General features: G+C 44.6%; 2 protein-coding genes across 6 annotated transcripts in view; both read left to right on the top strand.

Annotated features, from left to right (window-relative positions):
• The first annotated feature begins 1970 nt into the window (after positions 1–1970).
• Positions 1971–15942, top strand: LOC134540346 (ribosomal protein S6 kinase beta-2-like). Its single transcript, XM_063383018.1, has 6 exons — positions 1971–2036; positions 3682–4383; positions 4445–4913; positions 7211–7491; positions 11860–12030; positions 15886–15942. Exons 1-6 carry the CDS (start codon positions 1971–1973, stop codon positions 15940–15942), a joined length of 1746 nt encoding a protein of 581 aa, XP_063239088.1.
• Positions 15943–20299: 4357 nt separating this feature from the next.
• LOC134540498 (trichohyalin-like) overlaps positions 20300–23256 on the top strand; it is a 34431-nt gene continuing 31474 nt past the window's right edge. For 4 of the 5 annotated variants that reach the window (XR_010076447.1, XM_063383319.1, XM_063383318.1 and 1 more), the window contains exon 1: positions 20300–20585. The gene's annotated coding sequence lies outside the window, so the exon portion shown is untranslated. Of the gene's footprint in view, positions 20590–23256 lie in introns of all 5 variants that reach the window. The other variant, XM_063383317.1, reaches the window with a different exon arrangement.

Here is a 23256-nt window from a genome sequence, read left to right as displayed (position 1 = left end):
GCCGCAGCTGAGCGGGTCGCGGTCGGTGTTCTTGTTTTTTTTCTGGGTCTTCGCCCACTCCGTGCGTTTTTTATTTTAAATATGTTTATTACTTAACGCTAAGACGCACGAGCGATCGTTCAGCACTCTTTCCTACACGGGCGTTTGTTCAACATTTATTTAATTTTATTTGTTACACGTTGGGGTGGGCGGGGTGCGTTCCGATGAGTTTTTTTTATATATGCTTATTGGTACATGTCGCAGAGCGCTATTTGGTTTATATTTTTTATTATTACATCGGTAAATTATGTCGATCGTGCCGCATCTACGTTTTATATTTAATTACTTAACGCTACGTGTTAACTGTAGGGGTCCTAACTATGCTTAATACATTCCTGCTCGCCGGCGCACGAGCGAGGCTTCCAGCTCTCAGCACGGCGTTTGTACAACGCTTATTTTACTTGGCGTAAAATAATAGTCTTTGTCCTAACTATGCTTAATACTTTTTTTTAACTATGCTTAATACTTAACTATGCTTATTACTATTTGAACATGATATACCACAATAGAGGTCCTATATTTTTTTAACTATGCTTATTACTTGGCATGTTGCACAAGTGCTACCACTAAAAATATTATTATGCTTATAATATAATGTGGGGATTATAATTACGCAGTTTATGAGTGACGCTCCAACGGACAACATCTCGCTCTCTCTGCGCGGGATTTTTGAGGTTATGCTGCTCTCAGGTATTTAGTCATAGCTAGTATGGCGGTGTTTGTTTTTTTAAGCAAACTGGTGGTGGGAGTGGGGTAGACATAGCTAGTATGGCTCCTTTTTAGGTTATGCTGCTCCGGGTATTTAGTCATAGCTAGTATGGTGGTGTTTGTTTTAAGCATACTGGTGGTGGGGGTGGGGTAGACATAGCTAGTACGGCGCCTTTTTGACGTTATGTTTCTCCCAGGTATTTAGTCATAGCTAGTATGGTGGTGTTTGTTTTAAACATACTCTGGGTGGTGGGGTTGCGGTATTTGCTTTTCGAAATTTAAACATGGTGGTATTTTATTTCTTTTCCAAATTTAAATATGGTGGTTTAAGCATAATGGTGGGGGTTTGCTTTAGGCATACATCATGGCGGTATTTTTTTTTTTAATTTAAGCGTAGCAATATTTTATTTCTTTTCAAAATTTAAATATGGCAGTTTAGGCATAGCTAGTATGGCGGGGGTTTCTTTTAGGCATACTTGGGGTGGGTGTGTGTGTGTTTTAAGCTTACATCATGGCGGCATAGGCATAGCTAGTATGGCGGGGGTTTTAAGCATACAACATGGCGCCTTAAGCATAATGGTGGGGGTTGCGGCATTTGCTTTTCGAAATTTAAACATGGTGGTTGGAAATTAGATATGGTGGCGTTTGTTTTAAGCATACTCGGAGTGGGGGGTGGAGGGGTTGGCGGTAATTGATTTTAGCATACTCGGGGTTTTACAGACATAGCTAGAATGACTGCATTATTTAAGCATTTTTTTTTTCGAAATTTAAAAACATGGCGGTTTAGGCATAGCTAGTATGGCTGCATTATTTAAGCATAGCTAGTATGGCGACATTATTTAAGCATTTTTTTTTTCGAAATTTAATGGCGGTTAAGCATAATGGTGGGGGTTTCTTTTAGGCATACTTGGGGTGGGAGTGGGTGTTTTAAGCATACAACATGGTGGTTTACGCATAGCTAGTATGGCTGCATGATTTAAGCATAATTTTTCAAAATTTAAAAACATGGCGGGTTAAGCATAGCTTCTTTAAAGCAGCTGTTCGTTATTTAATTCCCCATACTTCATCTGATCCTGTGGCCTAGTGGTCAAGGCGTCTGCCTTGTAACCACAACGTTGCTGCGTCCCACGGATCGAATTCCCACGCCGCCCGGGATTTTTTGTATACAATTCCCGCCTTCGGAGCGATGGTGGCGCGCTCCGGTAACTAAAGGCTGAACTAAGATGGCGGCCTCCAGCAGACGGAAAAAAGATGGTGGCCCCCAGTGGCGGCGACAGTGGCGCGCCCTGGTAACCAATGTCAACAACAATGGCGGCCCCCAGGCTGGAACTGGCGCAATGCTTACATTTCAATGTTTACATCGTCCCAGTAACAGCCTACACCTCCTACTCCCCCCCCCCCTAAAACATTTCCGCGGGCCCAAATTGCAAATCCTATATATTTGCGCCCCTGAAGAACCCCATTACTAATTCTAAGTGAACTATTGTTATTAAGTTCATATATTCATTTTTCGTAATGACTATATCCTAAAATTAGTGGTAGAAAATGTATTTTACAAATCATATTTTAGGGCAGTGGCTCGTGCAGGTTCAGAGCTGGCTGGCGGCCCCGCACGGCCACTGACGTCACGTGGCCGCCGCGACGTGAGACGTGCCGCGCGCGTCTGGTGGATTACAAGTCATCACTTCCCCGCCTCCTTCCCACCGCTCCCCTAGCGACTCTCTGCCTTTGCGGCGTTATCTGACACCTGGCAGCTGGGGAGTTCCGCGAGATACCGACGCGTCTAGATAATTATGGTGTCGGGTCGGCGCGGAATGACGTGACTGATCCCAGCCACGCTCGTGAATTCTAGAAGTGGTGCCTGGACCTATATAAGCCCAGGACACCGGCCTCAAGCAGCAGGTTACAGAATAAGGCCAGATCTCAGTTCTAAATTCTGTAAAAATTCAAAACTTGCAGTTATATGATTTACGAATGTGTTTTAACATAAAATAAAACAGTTGAGGGGGAAACTTAAAAAGAAGAAAAAAATTTAAATTCAAAAAATTTTGCTTATAAGTTATAAATGCAAAACATAAATACTTAATTTTAGTCAAGACATCAAGATCCGCATAATGAAATTGTGATCTTCACTTGGAGTTGATTATAATCGGAAATAATTACGAAACTGCAGCCAAAAATCGCTATGTGCAAAATTTTACAGCTGTATGTATTATACATTTTCGTCTCCGCGCTGCGCGAACGACAACCAGACAGACTAACAAACACTTTTTCTTTTATTTGTATGAATTTGACATAAATTAATGTATCTGTTTATTATAAGGTCAGGAAGGTCAAAGGTTTCGAGGATTTGTCAAAATTCAAAATTTCGGACAGGATCTGTAAAAATTAAAAAAAAAATGTCTTAAAGGCCAACATAAAGAAACATTTCGACTTTAGTTTAAGATTTTGATGTTTTCACTGATATAAGTAAAGGAATTGGTTGGCCGAAATGTATCAAATCTGCAACGTCAAAAGCAACAATAAATATAATGCAATGCAAGGCACTAAAACTGTGCGACAGGTGGTAAAAGCATGTAAGTCTGCACAACTACTGTCTATATCATGCTAGATGGTGATGTCCTCTCAAAACATAGAAGAATTACGTTAATTACGGTGATTTGTAGTCGGTTGTTTATTTACAAGCTCGAAGTAAAGCATTGTTCGTAACAATGTGGTTCTCGCTCATGTCGGTTATTGTTGGAGTTACGAGGCAACAAACTTTTCAGAACGTTTCGCTGAAAGTTTGTGAGTTGAGTTTCGGAGCGTCCAGCGAGTTTATAAGGAAATATTCGACGAGTTTTAAGAGTTCCTGCGATAGTCACGGTCGAGCTCTGACCCATGTCTCGTGGTGTGAGAGTTCCCGTGGCGGCTGGCAGCGAGGAGAGTTTTTAGGTGCTGAAGGTGCTGGGTCGCGGCGCCTTCAGCACGGTGCACCTGGTGCGCAAGGTCGGCGGCGTGGACGGCGGGCGCAGCTACGCCCTGAAGGAGCTGCGGAAGGGGCAGTACAGGACCCGGGAGACGCTGTCCAGGTTCCTCCTGAAGGAGCGGCGAGTGCTGGAGGCTGTCGGCGAGGCGCCCTTCCTCCTGCACCTGCACTACGCCTTCCAGATGGAGGAGGCGGCCTTCTTCGTGGTCGACCACGCGGCGGGAGGCGACCTCACCGCCGTGCTGGAGGACCTGGGGTTCCTGGCGGAGGCCCAGGCCCGCCTGGTGCTGGCCCAGCTCTTCACTGCCCTGGACACCCTCCACTCGCTCGGCGTGATTCACCGCGACGTGAAGGTCGACAACGTGCTGGTGGACGGCGAGGGCCACGTGGTGCTGGCCGACTACGGGCTGTGCTCGGAGCCGGCGGAGGAAGGCTGCCTCGTCCGCCACACCTTCTGCGGCACGGTGGAATACATGGCGCCCGAGGTGCTCCAGAGGACTCCGCCCGGCTACACTGCCGCCGTGGACTTCTGGGGCGCGGGCGTGCTGGGCTTCGAGCTGCTGACGGGGATCCTGCCCTTCGACCCCAAGAACAAGGGCGACAGGAGGAAGACGATGCACAAGATCATCAACAAGGAGCCGCAGTACCCACCGCGCCTGTCGCCCGAGGTGGCGGACTTGCAAGACGCCCCACCAGCGCCTCGGAGGGCCGGCGGCTGACCTGGCGGAGGTGAAGCTGCACCCATTCTTCCTGGACCTGGACTGGGAGGATCTGCCGCCCCCCTTCGCAGGGAGAGAGAGGCCGGAGTGGGCCGCAGAGAGCCCCGAGGACGAGGGTGCCGTAGAGGTCGGAGAGGTTCCGGAGCTCCTGCGAGGATACCTGTCGGACTTCGACTACACTTCGCCAGTCCACCAGCAGCCCTCGGCCAAACCTCAGCCCCCGTCCATTCCACTGCCTCCGGCAAGTCAACAGCTCACGTCCAGTCTACGGCCCACGTCTAGTCCACTGCCCATGTCCAGTCCTCTACCCCCATCCAGTCCACGGCCCACGTCCAGTCCACTGCCCATGTCCAGTCTACGGCCCCCATCCAGTCCACAGTCTGTCCCGTCGGCGACACCATCAGGAGTTGAGTCAGCTGCTGTGACCCCGGGCAGGACTTGCGAAGAAGACGAGTGTGAGCAAACGAGCATGAAGAATGGTAACCATACTGAAGAATTTCCGAGTGTAGAGTCAGACATTCAAGACGAAGGACAAATTAAGGTCAAACCGAAAGGAAATCGGTTTAAGAGAGTGGTTAGAGGATTCTTCAAGAATCTAAGGAAGCTACTGTGTTGTATTTGATTGAGGATTTATTAATATATATTTTTTATCTTGAGTTTAACTGAAATTACAAATACTGTTTGAAGAAAAAATTTTGATTTAGATTAATTTAGTCGATACTAGAAACATTTGTTCTTGGCTGTATTGCGAGTGCCATTCAGTGGCGAGGCGTGAAGTTTACATGAGGGAAAGCAACAACTCCGTTCACCCCAAAACACGGGTGGGTGGAGGGGGGGGGGTCCGGGGGCCCTCCCCCGGGAAAATATGGATTTCAAGGTACAAAAGGGTGCTATTTAAGTAGTTTTCTTAACTGAACATTGACTATTCCACAGGTAGAAAAATTGAAATTTTTTAAAATTATAAACTATTTTTGAAAAATAATAATGTTTGGCATACATTATTCTGATAATAAAATACCTACTCTACATTATTTATATACTAAGTGGGAGTGTAGTATCATCGATATCTGGTTCAAAATATATAAACAGACCACACATGGCAAAGTAAGTATACCTACTTAAAATAAAGAGAAGACGCTCATAAAAATGTACTAGAATAGTAAAAGTTCAATGTTGGTATTTTTTGTACCAACACAAAAGAAACTATCTTCATACGTGATCAGAAACTCTGTTAACTGGTACGTGGTTATTCACAGTCACTCCAGCGAGATTGCAACTCTCGAGCTGGGATCTCATATCCGCCACCCGCGGGACGCGGTCGGTAGCAGTTGGCACTGCTAAGCCGCCCCCCAGCACGCACACAAATCCCCCGCGCACTGCCAGGCTTTGGTAACCCAATAGGGCGCAGGGAACTCCCAGCCAACAGCCCGCGAGAGAGATGCGCGCGCCCCGAGAGACGACCGCCGACTGAAACGCCACCTCTCCACCTGCCCTGCCGAACTGTAGCGGACATAGCCGAAGCAGTCGGTGGAAGAATTCCACCGTCTGCTTCGGCCATGTTCGCTTGAGTTCGGCAAGAAAGCGCTACCTTCATAGCTTCTACCACGTGTTTTTACAGCCAATCCCCTCCTCGAACCTTTGTACCATGCCACCCCCCTTCCGAAAGGAAACTACTGCGGCAGCCTTCCTGCTGAAAGCGGTCCTACCAGCGCTTATAAACCTAGCAACGCTTCTAAAACAGCATGCTTTGTGTGTCGACGAGTTCTTTTCTTATAGCGCACAGCGCACAGTATTGGGTCCCAAGAAGATAATGTAAAAAATACATACACCTAACTGCACGAGCCAAAGTAAAATACTATTCTGAATAAAATATTTATTTAAAAAATACATTGTCTGCAAACTGCCTGGGCAAGCACTGCTTGCCTTGCTTGCCCTGACGAGACGCCACTGGTGCCATTCTTTCAAAGCAGGCACATTTCAGTTGTGATTTTAATAAAATGCTTAGATTGTCTGAATTGTTGTCAGTTTGACGAAAATAAAAGTAGGTTTTACAAATTATGATGCGCTTAGAGAGATACCAATGCTAAGGTCGTTTCATGCACTAAGGCAAATTTGGTAGGTCTGACAAAAAAATTAACGTTGTTTGGAGTGTGTATAGTGTACATAGGTATTTAAGTATTTTTGCTGACGTTACGTGTGCAACAAATTTGAGACTGAACATTCGAACATTTGAATTCCCGCGCTGCACAAGTAGCAGCGCCACCCCTTCACAGTTGGCCACCATGGTTCCAGATTTGGCAACGCTGCCAAGGTTGGCAGCGCGTCGGACTTCCGTCAGGAAGTCAGTTCATCGTGTGTTTTCGTGATGGTAAGTGTGGCTATCGGGCCCGCTCACCATTGTTTTTCGTCTCGTAACGCAATCCGTTGCAATCGTTGTTTGTACAGTCAATTATTTCGCGTGATGCGAACATTTGGTCCTCCGGGCCGGATCTATTTGTGCCGGCGTCGCTTTCGTTGTTTCGGCGTGTCGTGTGCCTCGTGGTGAACGTTTTTGTGTGTAGGGCAAATTTCTTGGGTATGTAATTTTCTCTAACCTTTTGTGCTTCGTTGAACGTTGAGTTTGTCTCCGGTGTAGTTACTCGTGCGTCACCGAGGTAACATTTACCGGCATACTTCTCACGTGGTGGTGTTTTAGGTTATGTGTTGAGTCATTGTACTACGTGACTATTTACTATGGCGGATAAACGGTCAGCGCTGATACGCGTGCGCATCGCAGAGAGTCGCCTGAAGCGGGCATTTGACCTTTCTCAAAGCGCGCGTGAGGACCCCTCGCAAAGAAACTTATTTCTTGCAACAGTGCGCGACTTGGAAAACATAAAGGAGCAGTTCGAAGTTGACTGCGTCGCGGTGGAAGCAGCCATCGGCGAAACAGATGTGGACGTAGCTGAGCACGCTTCTCGCATGGAAGCTTTCGATCATAAATACTTCCAAATCAGGGCCGTTGTAGCCGGCATAGAGGACTCAAAGGTACAGCCCTCCAGCCAACCACAGTCTCAGGTGAGCAAACCACGGGTGGCCCTGCCGAAGATATCACTTCCAAGTTTTGATGGTAGTCCACAGCAATGGCCCAACTTTTCGAACTTGTTCAGTACACTTATCACCAATAATAGTGAGCTTTCCCCTGTAGAAAAGTTAGCCTATCTGAGATCTGCCCTCAGTGGAGAGCCTTTAGGGATGATCAGTTCCTTGACTATGTCCAATGCCAACTTTGATGTGGCCTGGAAGCTACTCGCAGGGCGGTATGAAAATAAGCGACTTGTCGTGGCAATACACGTAGATGCACTCTTGCACGCACCAGCTGTTACCTCTGACTCACCTAAAGCACTACGCCAATTGTTGACAAACATCACTGAGAGCATTTCTGCCCTGACGGCACTGGATGTACCAGTGACTCAGTGGGACTTGATCCTGCTTCCTATCCTATGCAAGCGCTTAGATTCTTGTCTTCAGACACAGTGGGAAATGTCGCTTACTAATGAGTTCCCTACAGTGAGTGATTTCGTAAAGTTTTTGGAAAAGCACTGTCGCGCTCAGGAGGCTGTTGCTCAGTCACGTGGCAAGTCGTCAGGACTGCAGCCGCCCATGAGAAAATCTTCTCCACCATTCGCTGGCTGGAAGCAATCTCGTGGTCAAGCGCTGAATAGTTTAGTCAGCTCCTCACAGACCTGCGGTCTGTGTGGTGGCCCACATGCTCTTGTAAAATGCAGTAAGTTTAATCAAAGTGACCCTAAAGATAGGTATACCATTGTGAAAAGACAGGATCTGTGCTTGAATTGTCTTTCGCCTGCACATCGAGCCAAAGGTTGTCCATCGTCAGCATGTCGTCATTGTGGAGCTCGCCACCATACTTTGTTACATTTTAAGCAGCAACCACCCGAAGGCAGCTGTGCATCTCCAGAAGGCTTCAATGCTTTGTCAACAGAAGCTAATTCTGCGACAGTTGCCGTTACCGCCGCAGCCCCGAGCTGTTATAAGACTGTCCTGTTGTCAACTGCTCAGGTAAACATCCTCGACCGCACTGGTACACCATTTGTTGTTCGGGCACTGCTTGACACTGCTAGCCAAGCTAGCTTCATTTCAGAGAATTGTGTTCAGAACCTGCGGTTAACTAAAAGGGGGACGCATTTGCCCATACAGGGCTTATCCAACACCCCTGTCAATGTGGCCAAATCCTATGTTTCAGTTGTTATCACACCAGTTGGCATCTTAGCGTCTCAGTTTGCGCTGGATGTTTTTGTGCTTCCTCGTATAACCAGTAGCGTGCCAGGTACAAAGTTGTCTGATAGGGTTCGTAAATCTGTGGCACACTTGCACCTTGCTGATCCTGCCTTTGACACTCCTGGTCCAGTCGACCTACGTATTGGTGCTGACCTGGTTCCGTATTTAATGAAAGGTGGAAAGATTGATGGGTCTCCAGTGGCTCTAGACTCTGTACTAGGTTGGATCCTGATGGGGAAGGTGGAAATTGAACAGACTTCAACCAACATGACATCCCTTTGTGTTTCGCTGGTGACCTCTCATCCCCCATTACCTGATGTCATGAGAAGGTTTTGGGAGATTGAAGAATTTCCCCTTGTGAAGCATCAGTCTCCCGAGGATGTACACTGTGAAGAGCTGTTTGTGAAGTCTTACACAAGGCATGAGACCGGCCGGTACAGCGTTGCGTTACCGTTTTGTCAACCTGAGCCAGAGTTAGGGTCCTCTAGACCTCAAGCCATTAATCGTTTGCTTCGCCTGGAAAGACGTCTCAAAGGGGACCCTGCCCTCAAGCAGAAGTATTCCGAGTTTATGGAGGATTATCTCGCGATGGGCCACATGGAAAGAGTCGCTGAGACAGAAATGGACTGTGCCCATGCCTTCTATATACCTCACCACGCTGTCGTGAAACCAGACAGCTCCACTACAAAGGTGCGCGTTGTTTTTGATGCATCAGCCAAGAGTTCCACAGGTGTGTCGCTTAATGATACTTTGTTAACAGGGCCAAAATTGCAGCAAGATATTTTTAATCTACTATTGAGCTTTCGTTTACATGTTGTAGTTTTCACGGCAGACGTAAAACAAATGTATCGCCAGATCCATGTCCATCGTCATCATCAGGATTATCAACGTATTGTGTGGCGCTCTAGTGACGCAGCTCCAGTCCAGGACTACAGGCTGAAAACTGTGACCTATGGAGTGTCTTCAGCCCCATTCTTGGCACTCCGCACTCTTAAGCAGCTGGCTGAAGATGAGAGAGAACAATTTCCCACTGCCTCTCGAGTGTTGTTGTCGGATGTTTATGTGGACGATGTTGTTACGGGTGCGCCGTCTGTGGACTCTGCAGTGGCCATGCAGCAAGAGCTCATCAAGCTTTTAGCGAAAGGGGGATTTCAACTCCGAAAATTCATGAGCAACCATCCGACACTCCTGAATTGGCTTCCTGCTGAGGATATTGAAACCCTCCAACCGTTAGCCTTGGATCAGGACAGCTGCACTGTAATCAAGGTACTGGGACTACAGTGGAACCCCACCTCCGACACATATTCATACAAGGTCCGAGCCAGCGCCTGCCCTGCGACAAAAAGGACAATTTTATCGAACGTGGCAAGGATTTTCGATCCTCTCGGTTGGTTGACACCTATCAGCATGTTTGCAAAATGTCTCATTCAAGTCCTTTGGGTTCAAAATCTCGACTGGGATGCAAAACCACCACCAAACATATTAGACAGCTGGAACAAGTTCAACAGCCAGCTCCCTCTTCTGTCTGCACTCAACATCTCTCGCCTTGTCAGGGGAAAACAGGGCTGTTCCTATCAACTTCATGGATTTTCAGACAGTTCAGAATTGGGTTATGCAGCAAGTGTCTACCTTCGTGTGGTTGATGTTGATGGGACAATCACGGTACACCTGCTCGCTGGCAAATCTAAAGTAGCCCCTGTCAAGGCCCAGTCTCTACCTCGGTTGGAGTTGTGTGGAGCTCTTCTCTTGTCTCGGTTGCTTCGTCACATGATAAATGTGCATGGAATGGAACTTGAATTCACCTCCATTGTTGCCTGGACTGATTCACAAGTAGCCCTAGCGTGGATCCACTCTTCATCTCATGAGTTAAAAACATTTGTGGCAAATAGGGTTAGTGAGATTCAGGACCTGACCCCTTCAAGTTGGTGGAGGCACGTGCGTTCAGAACACAACCCTGCTGACTGTGGCTCACGTGGATTGTTACCTGCCCAGATACTTGACCACCACCTTTGGTGGACAGGCCCTGCATGGTTGACGTTACCTGCAGATGAATGGCCTGCAAGTGCTTCGTGTAGTGACATTTCCGATTTGGTCCAACAGGAGAAGAAGTCGTTGGCATTGGCAACTATTCTGTATACTGAAGACATTGATTCACTGGTCGAACGTTTCAGCAGTCTAATGAAGTTACTGAGAGTGACTGCCTATATTCTGCGTTTTGTTGCTAATTGTCGTCACTCACAAAGTGCTCGTGAATCAGGGACCCCGTGTCCTCGTGAGTTGGAGACTGCCTTAAATTTCTGGATACTTCGAGTTCAGTCGATGGTGTTCAAAGATGACCTGGCCTCTTTGAGAAAGAATAAGCGAACCTCACCACAGATACGGAAGCTTCATCCTTTCCTCGACTCTGATGGGTTTCTTAGGGTGGGTGGCAGGCTTGACCAGTCGAAGCTCCCGTTTCAACACAAACACCCGGCCTTGCTTCCTAAATCAAACCCCTTGACGAGCAGGATTATACAACACTATCACAACGTCAATCAACATCCCGGGATACAAGCACTTCAAAGTATTCTTAGAGAGAAATTTTGGATTCTCTCAGATAAGCAGGCAATCACCAGCTGTGTTCACCGCTGCTTGAAGTGTTTCAAGGCACAGCCACCCACTTTTACACCCCTCATGGGAAGTCTCCCGGCCATGAGAGTCCAGCAAGTGAAACCATTTTCGAAGGCCGGCGTGGATTACGCTGGCCCCTTTTTCATAAAACTGGCTCGTGTGCGCAAAGTCACTCTGTTGAAGGCCTATCTGTGTATATTAGTATGTTGTACCACTAAGGCGGTTCATGTGGAGTTGGCGTCTGACCTGTCGACTGAGGTGTTCCTTGCTGCATACAAACGTTTCATCGCCCGCAGAGGGAGATCCTCTGACCTCTATAGCGATTGCGGGACGAACTTTGTTGGAGCCCACAACCAGCTGACAGAACTGCAACGCATGTTGTCATCCTCATCGCATCAGCAGACCATAGTGGATTGTTTAGCTCCTTTTGGAGTGATGTGGCACTTCAACCCTCCAGCCGCTCCTCATTTCGGAGGCTTGTGGGAGGCTGCAGTTAAGGCGTTCAAGTCACATTTAAATCGGGTCATTGGTGAACAGATTCTCAGCTTTGAGGAGCTCTACACGGTCGTGGTCCAAGTGGAGGCCATACTGAATTCTAGGCCACTCTGTCCATTAAGTTCCGATCCCAATGATCTGCGTGCTCTCACCCCAGGACACTTCTTGACCATGGAGCCGCTGGTGTCGCATCCTGAACCCGAATTGGAACAGGTACAACTTAACAGACTGCAGCGTTGGCAACTAGTATCGCGGTTGCATCAAGACTTTTGGCACCGGTGGCACCGCGAATATCTGCACACACTGCAGCAGCGTTCGAAGTGGCAAGATCAAACGATAGCTATCACACCAAACCAATTGGTGTTGATAAAGGAAGATAGAGTACCTCCCCTGCAATGGAAGTTGGGACGCGTCCTGCATCTTCATCCTGGATCTGATGGTGTGCCTAGGGTCGCTACAGTGCATACCACCTCTGGGAGTCTAAAACGCACTGTAGTGAAGTTGTGCCCATTGCCTCTTGAGTAGTGTTGAAATGGGTCATTTCAAGGTGGGCGGAATGTTTGGAGTGTGTATAGTGTACATAGGTATTTAAGTATTTTTGCTGACGTTACGTGTGCAACAAATTTGAGACTGAACATTCGAACATTTGAATTCCCGCGCTGCACAAGTAGCAGCGCCACCCCTTCACAGTTGGCCACCATGGTTCCAGATTTGGCAACGCTGCCAAGGTTGGCAGCGCGTCGGACTTCCGTCAGGAAGTCAGTTCATCGTGTGTTTTCGTGATGGTAAGTGTGGCTATCGGGCCCGCTCACCATTGTTTTTCGTCTCGTAACGCAATCCGTTGCAATCGTTGTTTGTACAGTCAATTATTTCGCGTGATGCGAAGAAACGTCCTTAATATATTTAGTACTATTCTATTGAAGTGTGCCTAAATACCTTAGTAAACGATTACACACATGGAAAGAGCTCAATAAAAAACTTATAGTTTAAAAAACTAATAAAATTCAGAGCTTTTATCGATGAATGAACTACAAATTAAAAAATAAAACAAACCCCCTAGTGATGTATGGCCATTCGGGGCTCGTAGCAAATAAGGGCTGGATGGACTCACGTCTGTGGAGCTCATCGCCACATTTAACTACCGACCATCAACCATCACTGGACTATCGCAAGCATATCAACCTCAGCATTGGCTCTGCGACAAGAACCTCCATCATCAACATTACCACCAGTCACTAATTTTTTTTATGTAAATGCATGTGGAGACTTCCCAAGCTCCTTAAGCCAGCCAACGTATTTAGCCTTCTTTCTATGTTTAGCCCTCGGGGAAACCTTCTAAATAGTTTACTGTGTGTTCAACAGGCACACAGCTTATGTATTATTTGGGTTTTGTATGTGTACCCCTGAATTGTGTGGGCAATGATCAGAAAATCATTAATGTCACTTGTAGTGTTACATTTCTTCCCACGGCCCTTCACACAAGCCATGGCTTATGTATTGACGCCGCCTCCGTTGCCTGCCCTGAAAAGATGATAATTAAATTACGTTGGTTAGAATTTGTTCTCGAGGGCGGGGATCTTTGCCTCGTGGCTGAGGCAGGGACGTGTCTACATAGGACCCCCCGGGCTGTTATGGCCACCCAGGATGCCGTACTATTAAAATAACACACGTGAACGTTACTTATTTTATTGTCGACACACGTTACAGTACCTACTTCACTTCGCATAATACACTTTCACGTGGCTGGCCTTTTCATCGTCGAGCTCGTCTCCGCTCACACGGCCCTCGATTGGCGGTACTAGTTAGCGTCTGCGGTATTCCGGGAGACTACCACATCGAGGGGTGCAGGCTATCCTGAGAGCTACGGCGGCGACGATTACGGCGCGCGGCGAGTTAAGTGATTAGCACGTTGTAGTCCGGACGGTGCGTTATACAGAAGATATCTAATTACTGAATGGGAAATTATACATAACACTGAAATGGACACTTATCCAAGGTTGATGGCAAACACTAACACCAACACTGAAATCTGACAATAAAGTTACTACAAGCGAGTCCTGGGCTTGGGATGATGTTAGTCCATACATTCAGGGAAATTACGCTAATCGAGGCTCGTCCTCGTGGTGACGTGGGCCACGTTAAGCTGGGTACGGGCACGGTGGTACCTGACGTGGTAACTCACTCGCGACCGCGGCACGTCCCAGGATGTGATGCATTCTAAAGTTTGGTTTCGCGTTAGGCGCAATGCCATCCCGCGTGGAGTTATGAAGGCGTGAAGCGCAGGCACCTCGGCGGGCAGCCTAAAACACTTAGGTTTACGTAGCACACTGAAAAGGCTCGTAGTCGAGTCACACATTTTAGTTAGAGACCGTACGACACGTTATACGGCCGAATTAGGGCCGACCGTGGAACTGATAAAAGAAGATTTAGAAATATTACCTATGGACGTTACATGCTGGATCAGGCGCGAAATGTTGGAGGCTCCACGTGCGCGGGGCTGCCGGCCCTGGTGAGTGCTGGAAGGCTACTGACGATTCTCCCTGGTAACTCGGCCAGGGAGGGGGAAAAATCCGCGGGAAACCACAGAGCGCGGGAAGGTGATGCCAGCCAGTTTTGTGAACGACAAGAGTTTACAAAATCATTAATTAAGTAATAAGAATTATTTGACATCTTAAAAGTTTTTTTGTGTTTGTTAGTTAAATTGCATTTGCACTGAACTCCCATTTGCGCATTGCCACAACCGGCCGGGCGCTTCGTGTATACAGCCGGCCGTGACTGACTTCACGCCATTCGAGGCACTGCACTATGCTACACGCGCGGACGTGTTCGTCGCACTGACACTGGTTCAGGTGTCGAGGACACATAACGACCTGTCCTCTCAGAGGGAGCACCGACGGCGGTGTCAGTATAAAGGATTTTGTAATGTAATTTTCGACACACTGTATCAGATGCAATTAGGCTTCAAGAGTGCTTATCGTCCCCATTATCAACCACATGGTATAGATAATTGCACTGACGCCGACCGCCGGTGCTCCCTCTGGTTCGCACAGGCCGTTATGTCACAACAACACCTCTTAAGTGCATCGAACACGCCCGAGCGTGATTCCCGCCGAGTGTGTAAAAGTGCGCTGCGACGAACACCAAAGCGACGACAGCGCCCGGTTGGGTGTGGCAATGTGCCGAATTAAATACGTAATTATTCTGTTCAAATCAAAAACAACCAATTTAATAACAATTTAAAACATAATTAATTTAAGGGAAATCATGTCTAATTATTTTATAATCATATATTGTGTAACATTTCTTTTAAGCCCAAAACTGGCTGGATCTGTTTTCCCGCGCTCCACGCGTTTAGGCGCGAGGCCGCAGGGCGGTCTCGAACTCAGTTACCGTCGGGAGCTCGCAGGGGTCGGACGCTCCACGAACGCAGAGCCATCAACTTTCGCGCTACATCCACATATCAGCAATAGTGTAAGTTTTAAAATCCTTTTACCAGCTCTGCGCCGACCCCACCCAGTCGCACGATATTTCGTGCGACTGGTAACTAATTAATTTTATCCCAACAGGGAGTTTTCCATATCTTACGTAATTCCATGTCCAGTTTAAGGACAGCATAATTGAGGTACGCAGCTTTTCGGCTTCAAAGCCAATTAATTGTTATCGTCGAAGACTCTTAGCAACGTGTGTCGAGTTCTTACTCGTTAATTTACGTCTCTTAACTTTCATCGTCTGTAAATGTGTAACTTGTAACGTGCAATCTAACCGAGTAATTTCTGATTAATAAGTGACTGTAACGTGTATGATTCCAGTGTACCGGGTTAAGTACTTTTCGGGACCTTCATATTTCGCCACAGGTTAGATTGCAAATAACTTTGGAACGTCCGTTCGTATGTGCTATTGTCCATGTTATCGTAACTGCCTGTAGAAGTTCTTGCAGCACAGGAGATCTGTGGCTATACGCCGCGCCATTCACATTTATAATCGACCACTGTAGAAGTCCGTGTTCACCACTTGGCAACCTATCCTGGTCGCGCGTACCGTTTACGTAGAGAAATACGCGTGTCGCAGCGGTCAGACAACAACAGAAGTGGCCAGTATCTGGACCAACAAGTGTATCGGTTCTGAATAAATGCAGTATCGTGTCAAATCGTTTACCAGTTATTTATAAGGCGTCCTGGGTGGCCTGAACAGCCCGGGTAGGTTTCGAACAGAGACGCGCTCCTGCCTGCAGCCACGAGGTCGAACCCCCGTTAAAACCCCCGAGATCACTTTCAACATTAATAATCAGTTTAAATACTTAGACAGGAAGCGGGAGTGGCGTCAGCACCATCAGGTAATGGATTAGTAAGCACAAACCAAACAGGCTATGCATGATAGGTGAGCACGTGAATAAAGACAGATCTTGCAGATCTTGCCAGAATATCCATTTTATCCATTGTAGCATAGTGCTCTAGAGGAGATCTAAACACCCGAGGATATCTCTGCTGGGAGTCAATCTACTGCCCACAACCAAGTGACGATATCATGTCCTGAGTAACTAGAGTTTTGACTACTCTGTGGATTAGGGTGCCGGGTTCGCTCAAACTTGCTAGTTGGCATCCTCGGCAAACATAATCTCATAACCTGATGTAGACAAAAACCTAATGATTGTCAAAATTATAAAGAATTTTTCTTATTTTTATGACTATAAATTTTAATATAAAGTAGTATTAAAAAATAGTTGTACTATTACGTATTAAATTTAGTTTGGCACAAGAATACACTTACAGATTTTAGCAACCATGTAACACATTGACGTCGTCCGACCGAAGGCTACCCTAAAGCCCGACCTGCAACCGCCAGTATTCAACCCCGCTAACGGAACGTGCCCCTAGCCATGGCCCACCCGAGTCAGGCGAGCCACCAGCAACCAAGGTAGAACCCGGCCCCCTAATAAACAGACCGACATGACAGCCGACCACGTTGCAAAAACAAACACAGAATATTAAACAATATTATGTATAAATCATAAGTTGATTAACGAAAGTGCGACGTAGGAGTGCCCAGGCACTCACGTGTGTAAATACGTCGATACGTGTGTGAGTGTCCCCCTGGCGGCCTTCTGCCTAGATTAGTCAATTAACCATGTGACATAATTATTAAACCCTTGTGTTCGTTATTAACCCCTACCAGAGCAGTCCGGCAAGAGACGAACAGTCGCTGGTGTGACGTATATTTAGAGGACATAATTCGTAAACATACTAACTCCAATTTGTAGAAGGGACGAGTGATGTTAATTTAGCCTTAATAATTAATGTAGGAATTTAGCGCCCTTAAAATCTCTTATTAACATGTCACATTAGAAACTAACGTAATGAGGTCAACCCTGGCACGAGGGCCACCGAGCCTCGGCCGGGCGCCATGACATCACGCGAGTACAGCGCGACTCGTGGACCGGGGCGGACGCACGTCCCACGGAGAGACATCATCCATTGTCTGCATTGAACGCACTTCTGGTAATTATAGTCACTCCTCGAAACCTCTTTTTACTTATCTCTCCATGCGTACCCGGTCCAATTTTCGGTCCAGGACTTAATCCGGCCGCATAACTTTTAAAACCCCCTGCACCACACTTGGTCTGCGGGGTAGTTTCAGCATACGGCACAGGCCGCCTCCCGAAGAACAGAACTTTAACTAAAACCAGTCGCTCCGGCGCTGACACCACCCCGTAAGTGAACTTGAGCGAATTTAGCTGTGGTCCGTGCTCCACTACAGTGGACGCGAACACCGCCTCGAGACATTGATATACGGGATTGGCCGCCTCCAATCGCCCTCACCCCTCTTTTGAGTAACCAGGCTCAGAACCGCCTAGTGCCACGCTAATACGTAATATTTAGTAACTTTGTGCGACGCCTTGAATCTAGAACGTTTTCTTTTGTAAACTTGTGCGATGCGCCGCCACGTAACATTCAATAAACTTGTGCAACGCACCTTCGCGTAACATTTTTTGTGAACTTGTGCCACGTCTTATTACGTAACTTTCAAACTAACTTTGTGTAATTGTGTAACTTCTGTATTGTGTGACGTCACCCTCTGTACGACGTGGCGTGTAATCAACGGTATTACACCAAGCCCACAGTCGCATGAATAAACGACACACGTTATTTGTTGCATCACTTCAGCGTCTGATTAATTAACCATACGACTCCCAACCACCGCCAAGTAGGGAATTCCTCATAACCCACGCAACACCGCCGACGGTCCTAGTGGGCCACGCAGGGCAACCGACCCCACGACCCACCTATCGACTAGAAACAGAGCTAGTCTGGCGCCCACCCGGAAACACTGCATCGACAACCGCCATTCCCGCTAGGAGCCGCACCGAGACTCGAGCCCGAGACCCCGGACGATGGCAACATAATGTTTCAGGTTTTATCTTTCCTTGACAATGTTCTTTTACAGTATTTCAGAGTGTTAGAAACGGTTTTATTTTCTATATTTTTCACTGTTGCTAAGGCAACAAGCTGCAAACTGTTTTGATTGTTTATCTGTGAAGAACAACAAATTTAATCTGTATTTTGCTGCGAACGATATTTATTATTAATTTTGTGACATTTTGCAAAAAAACAGTATTTTTTTGGTTATATTATGAAAGTTATCCTATATGGATAAATCAAATTGGTCCACCATATTTTCGAGATTTCTGTACTTCCACAGATTGTGCACCATGTTTATTCATTTTCGTTCCTAATCGACTTGTTTCATTCATGAAATTACTCCTAGTAAATGCCGTATGTCTTGAGCTAAGATGATTAAACTTCAAAAATGTAAATATGTAGGTATCTCTCTTGTATTTCAATATTTTTATATAGTACACTTGCCTTATTAAAATCACATATAATTCACATATATTCACTGATATTTGCTTTAAATATTTATAAATAAAATGTAAAGAACTGGATAATTTCCCTAACCGACTTTGGTCAACCTGAGGCTATGTCCATTCCTGAGTGCAGGCTCGATGCACCAGCTCGTGACAGTGCACTTATACACACTCCATAGCCTACGAATGCGTAGATGCTGAGGCTAGAGGGCCTCGCGATAAAGGACTGGATAATTTCACTAACCGACCTTGGTCAACCTCTAATGCTCTATCCCCTCCTGAGTGCAGGCTCGATTCACTAGCTCGCGAAAAAGCAAGATTAATTAAAGCTACCAAACTAAACATATTTTTAAATGTTTATTTTATGTTAATTTAATGTTTCTTTACATTTGCTTAAATTCAACAGTGTACACGAATTTTTCCCCTTCTTAACTTAGTCTAGGCCAATCTCTGGTCTAGGCTGGCTGGCAGCCTGGTGGGAAATGACAAAGTCACCCCGAAACAACCAGTGCCACCAAACCAAATAAAATAAATAAATAAATAAATGCGGACAAAATGTCCAAGCTCCCGCGCATTTGCATAGTAGCTTTGAATATATATACTGTATAGAAGTCGCGAGTGGATAGGATTTACTCTACGTTTTTCAGAAGCGTATAATGAGCAGTTTGGGAACTTCACCGCTGCAGTGCGCTGCCGTAACGCCCTGTATCGTCTTAGTTGTTATTTATACGTTAGAGCGCAGCACTGTCGCCAGCTGTCATTCCCCGCACCCCTCATCCATCATTCACTGCAGCTCAACGTCGTTCAACAGGAGGGGGAAGGAGTGTCTGAAGAGTTGGACACTTGTCCGCTAGGGACCACCACAAGTCGATGCCCTAGAGATGGTGGCGATTGCGGCGGTGAATTAACCAACTACCTCAAAACCGTATTAGAATTTTTAACCTGGGCTGGCGACTTCTATACAGTATATATATTTAAAGATAGTAGTCTTTCTACTCTGTCCAACTCTTCTTCCAGAACCATCCTTCTGTTTCCTGTAACCAACCTGCTTGTAATTAATGCATGAAGTTTTGCATCCAGCATACACTTAGTAATTAGTTAGGTTAGGAAAAAAAAAGTTTGAAACATACTGAGTCAGACAAGCGCCTGTTTCTATTGTTTATGGGGTTGCTGCTTAGATCACTTTGGCGCCCGATGGGTCTCTCTGCTATTGAGGCCGGCTGCAGCTGAATTCAAGACCGGGCTTTCAGTCCTGTCAGAAGGAACTTGTTATCTTCAACAAGGGTCCAAAGCTAGTTACAGTATTTGAACAAAATATAAAATTAAATACTAAATTTGTTCTGCAAGGGTAAATTTTTCAATAATTCATGATGGTTTGATGTTACTTTCTGATAGCATAGATTAATTAGATATTTTTATTTTCATATGGTTATTGAAAATTTATTTTTCAGTTTTTTAATATAGGATCTATAAATTTTAAATATAAAGTAGACATTTCGCTAAAAGCTAATAAACAACTAATTCAAGCATATATGATCAGTATTTACTTACGATATCGGCGAAAATCGATTATTCAACTACTGTAGTAAAAATGTCATTATCACAATATTAGAACATCACTTCGGAAGGTTTGAATAGCACGGGGAAGAAGAATTATAATTTTATAATAAATAATATACAATGGAAGGGAGTGTAAATATAACATTAAGTCAGTAGTGTAAAAGTGCGGTGTAAATGTTTGCAACTGTAATAAACTTGAAGATGGTGATTGCTTGTCTGAAGATATCCATAGTTTGACGTTAGTGAAATGTATCAACTAACATTGACAAAAATGCATCCGCGGTGGGGAAAATTCACCCCCTATTCCGCAGAATACTAAAGTCATCAGCGATGAAGATGTCTTAATGTGTGTAAGCATATTTTGCAACCAATTTAAGCTAGTCTCAGAACCAGCAATGGCTCATGAGTAGTGTCATTTATAAACAACACCATATTTAGTGTTTCTTTAGTGGGCATCTATTCAGAAAGCTTTTTAATCCTAAGCTTGTTTAAAAAAATCGTAGCTAGTTTCTTATATTTACATATACTTTGGATCGGAACCGTATTTTTGTAATTGAGAAAATGTGGCCGATGTTACAGAGACCTGGTGGGTTTTCTTGGTATAGCCTTATTTTCCCCCATACATTTTTTCCGACAGTGCTTCACACTCATTTCAAGCTCATCCTCATCTTCCTCATTGTTTCTCATGACCCAACGTCGAAGAGATTTTGGGGACTAATTCATTAATTCATATTTTCTGTTTGAACTTTGCTAAAAATGTTACATTTCCGGTGGTACACAAGCAGCATGTAAAAGGCACAGCGTTGCATGCATAACACTGAGGTCTCTGAAAAATTTGTGCACTAAACATTCCACTAACACAACATAACATTTTAAACATTCAAGCTGTTTTAATTTTTCCCATATTTAATGATGTCAACATTTTTAGTTTCAAATATTTTTTTATTTTGTCAGATTTTATTATACCTATGAAGTAGTTGTTAACTGGGAAAAAATTTAGTTTCACTTTTTTTTTAATGCAAGGAAGGATTATTTAACAAGCATTGCCTTACGCAAATAAATGCCACATTTAAGTTGGTTTCACTTTGTATCTTTGGAATGCCCGTAGTGGTAATCATGTACATTAAGAGCTTCTGCGTGAATAAGTAGCTAACCTAACCAACTAAGTTCACAATGTTACACTATTTTTAACGAACCTAACCACTTGTTAGCATAGTTGACTACTGGCAAACTACTTGAAACATCACAATATCCTCTTACAGAGTAATTAGAAAACATGTCAGGAAGTTAAAAAAAGCATTTTTAAAGTAGTTTTCTTTTTGCTGAAAAAAAAAAAAGCTCTCCTTCAGAATTAGATCATCATTAGCTACTCTATTCGGCTGACATACGTACATTGATATGGTTTTTTTTTTTGGGTGCGAACGGAAATCGGCACACAGCACAGATAATTGTTATAAGTTAGAAAAATTTTGATGCATGTGCTGGCTTGCAGTGTAGCAGCTGCAATATTTTTGTGTGGATTCAACTTCATTGTATATGTGTGTTCTCTGTGCTGTGCCAACTTTGGTGCAAATGTAGCAAAAGTAAACAAAGGTATTCTTAATCAGTTCTGAAACGTAGTGAGAAGTAGTGGGTTGGCTCCATTGCATTTGTCACAGGAAAGCAAGATACACATAAAGTAAACTCTACTTTTGTACAAAATGCAGAAAGGGTCAGTCAGTGCCAGATCATCCAGCCAAGATACACTTTGTCCACTCCACCATCTCAGATTTGGATGAAATTTGGTACATGGTATCTTCAGACAAAAATAAGAACCCATATTTTTTTTTTTTTTTTTGGAATGTTGGTCCTAGTTTGAAATTTAAAGCCCTTCAAAGTTTCACTCTGTTTAATAGTGCAGTTTTTTTAATCCTCAACCAAATTCGAGTGTCACACCTTGCTTCAACTTACATTTGTAATAACAGTTATTAATGTAGAATTGTGTAATTTGCCATACTTATTGAGAATTTTACGTAGATTTCAAATATCATTCGTAAAGTGTAATGAAATGCCCAAAAGTATGTGGAATTTATGTTAGAAGTGAAAAAAATGAATTACCAAAAATTGTAAACATCAGTTCAGTAATCGTATTATAACTTTTTTTCTAATAATCTTTACAATCTCGGGCTTGGTACCATTAGAAAGAGCACAAAATTTGCTACAAAATGGTGAAATAAAATTTCTGGATATTTACTATCTCACCTTCACCCTACTTAAAGAAATGTTTTGGTAGATAGAATTACAGTAAAGTATTCATTGCAACATTGAAACATCTGCTCAGTTGTCAAAATTTGATCTTCATACGGTCTTTGCAAGCTCACTCTAGATACTGTCCTTTTAATACATACTCCAACACCTTCGCAAGCTGTTTCACCATGACTTGTTGCATGAAAGGTCCAAGAAGCTTTTAAATCAAAATCTTCCAAGTTATAGCAGAGGTTGATCAAACACTTAATATTCTTGATTGTGCTGCACTACCGTCTGTAATTAATGTTAAGGAATTCTTCATGAATTAGTTATTTGAACCTTGTATACAAAGAGAAAATGATGGTTTAGGTAATCTGAGATAAAGCACAAAGACATATTACATGTTTCTCCATCCTTTCTGAATTACAGGATTATTGGATTTAATTTGCAAGCAGAACACACCCAATGATATGACTGAATTTCGTTTTGGATAACAAAAGAATAGTTTTCTGCAATGTCTATGAAAATTAGTATTTCATTTGGCTGAATGTTTTTTCCTCTGTTTCACATAGTTTGACTGTTGTTTTGAGACGAATGAGTGTGGTATTAATGCTGACAGTTTCTTCAAAAGCAGATCAATAAATTTATATAAAGGAAGGGCCAATATTTGTAAATGGCTGCTATCAGTAGTTAACCATTGTGAAAATTGAATTTCGTCTTCATCATCAAAGTCAGTAAAAATGTTTCTTATGTATTAAATTATTGTACTTTTTTCAGAATTCGGACAGTTA

This window comes from Bacillus rossius, chromosome 16 (assembly GCF_032445375.1).
Source record: "Bacillus rossius redtenbacheri isolate Brsri chromosome 16, Brsri_v3, whole genome shotgun sequence".
In the NCBI taxonomy this organism is placed as follows: Eukaryota; Metazoa; Arthropoda; class Insecta; order Phasmatodea; family Bacillidae; genus Bacillus; species Bacillus rossius.
This window is presented reverse-complemented; position numbering and strand designations above follow the sequence as displayed.

What these genes read in the sequence shown, in the direction of transcription:
- LOC134540346 (XM_063383018.1), top strand. Translation starts at nt 1,971, where the DNA reads ATGGCGGCCTCCAGCAGACGGAAAAAAGATGGTGGCCCCCAGTGGCGG. An exon ending in CACCGCGCCTGTCGCCCGAG is followed by an intron (nt 4,384 to 4,444) that starts GTGGCGGACTTG and finishes GACCTGGCGGAG; the next exon opens with GTGAAGCTGCACCCATTCTT. An exon ending in CTGAACCCGAATTGGAACAG is followed by an intron (nt 12,031 to 15,885) that starts GTACAACTTAAC and finishes CGCGTGTCGCAG; the next exon opens with CGGTCAGACAACAACAGAAG.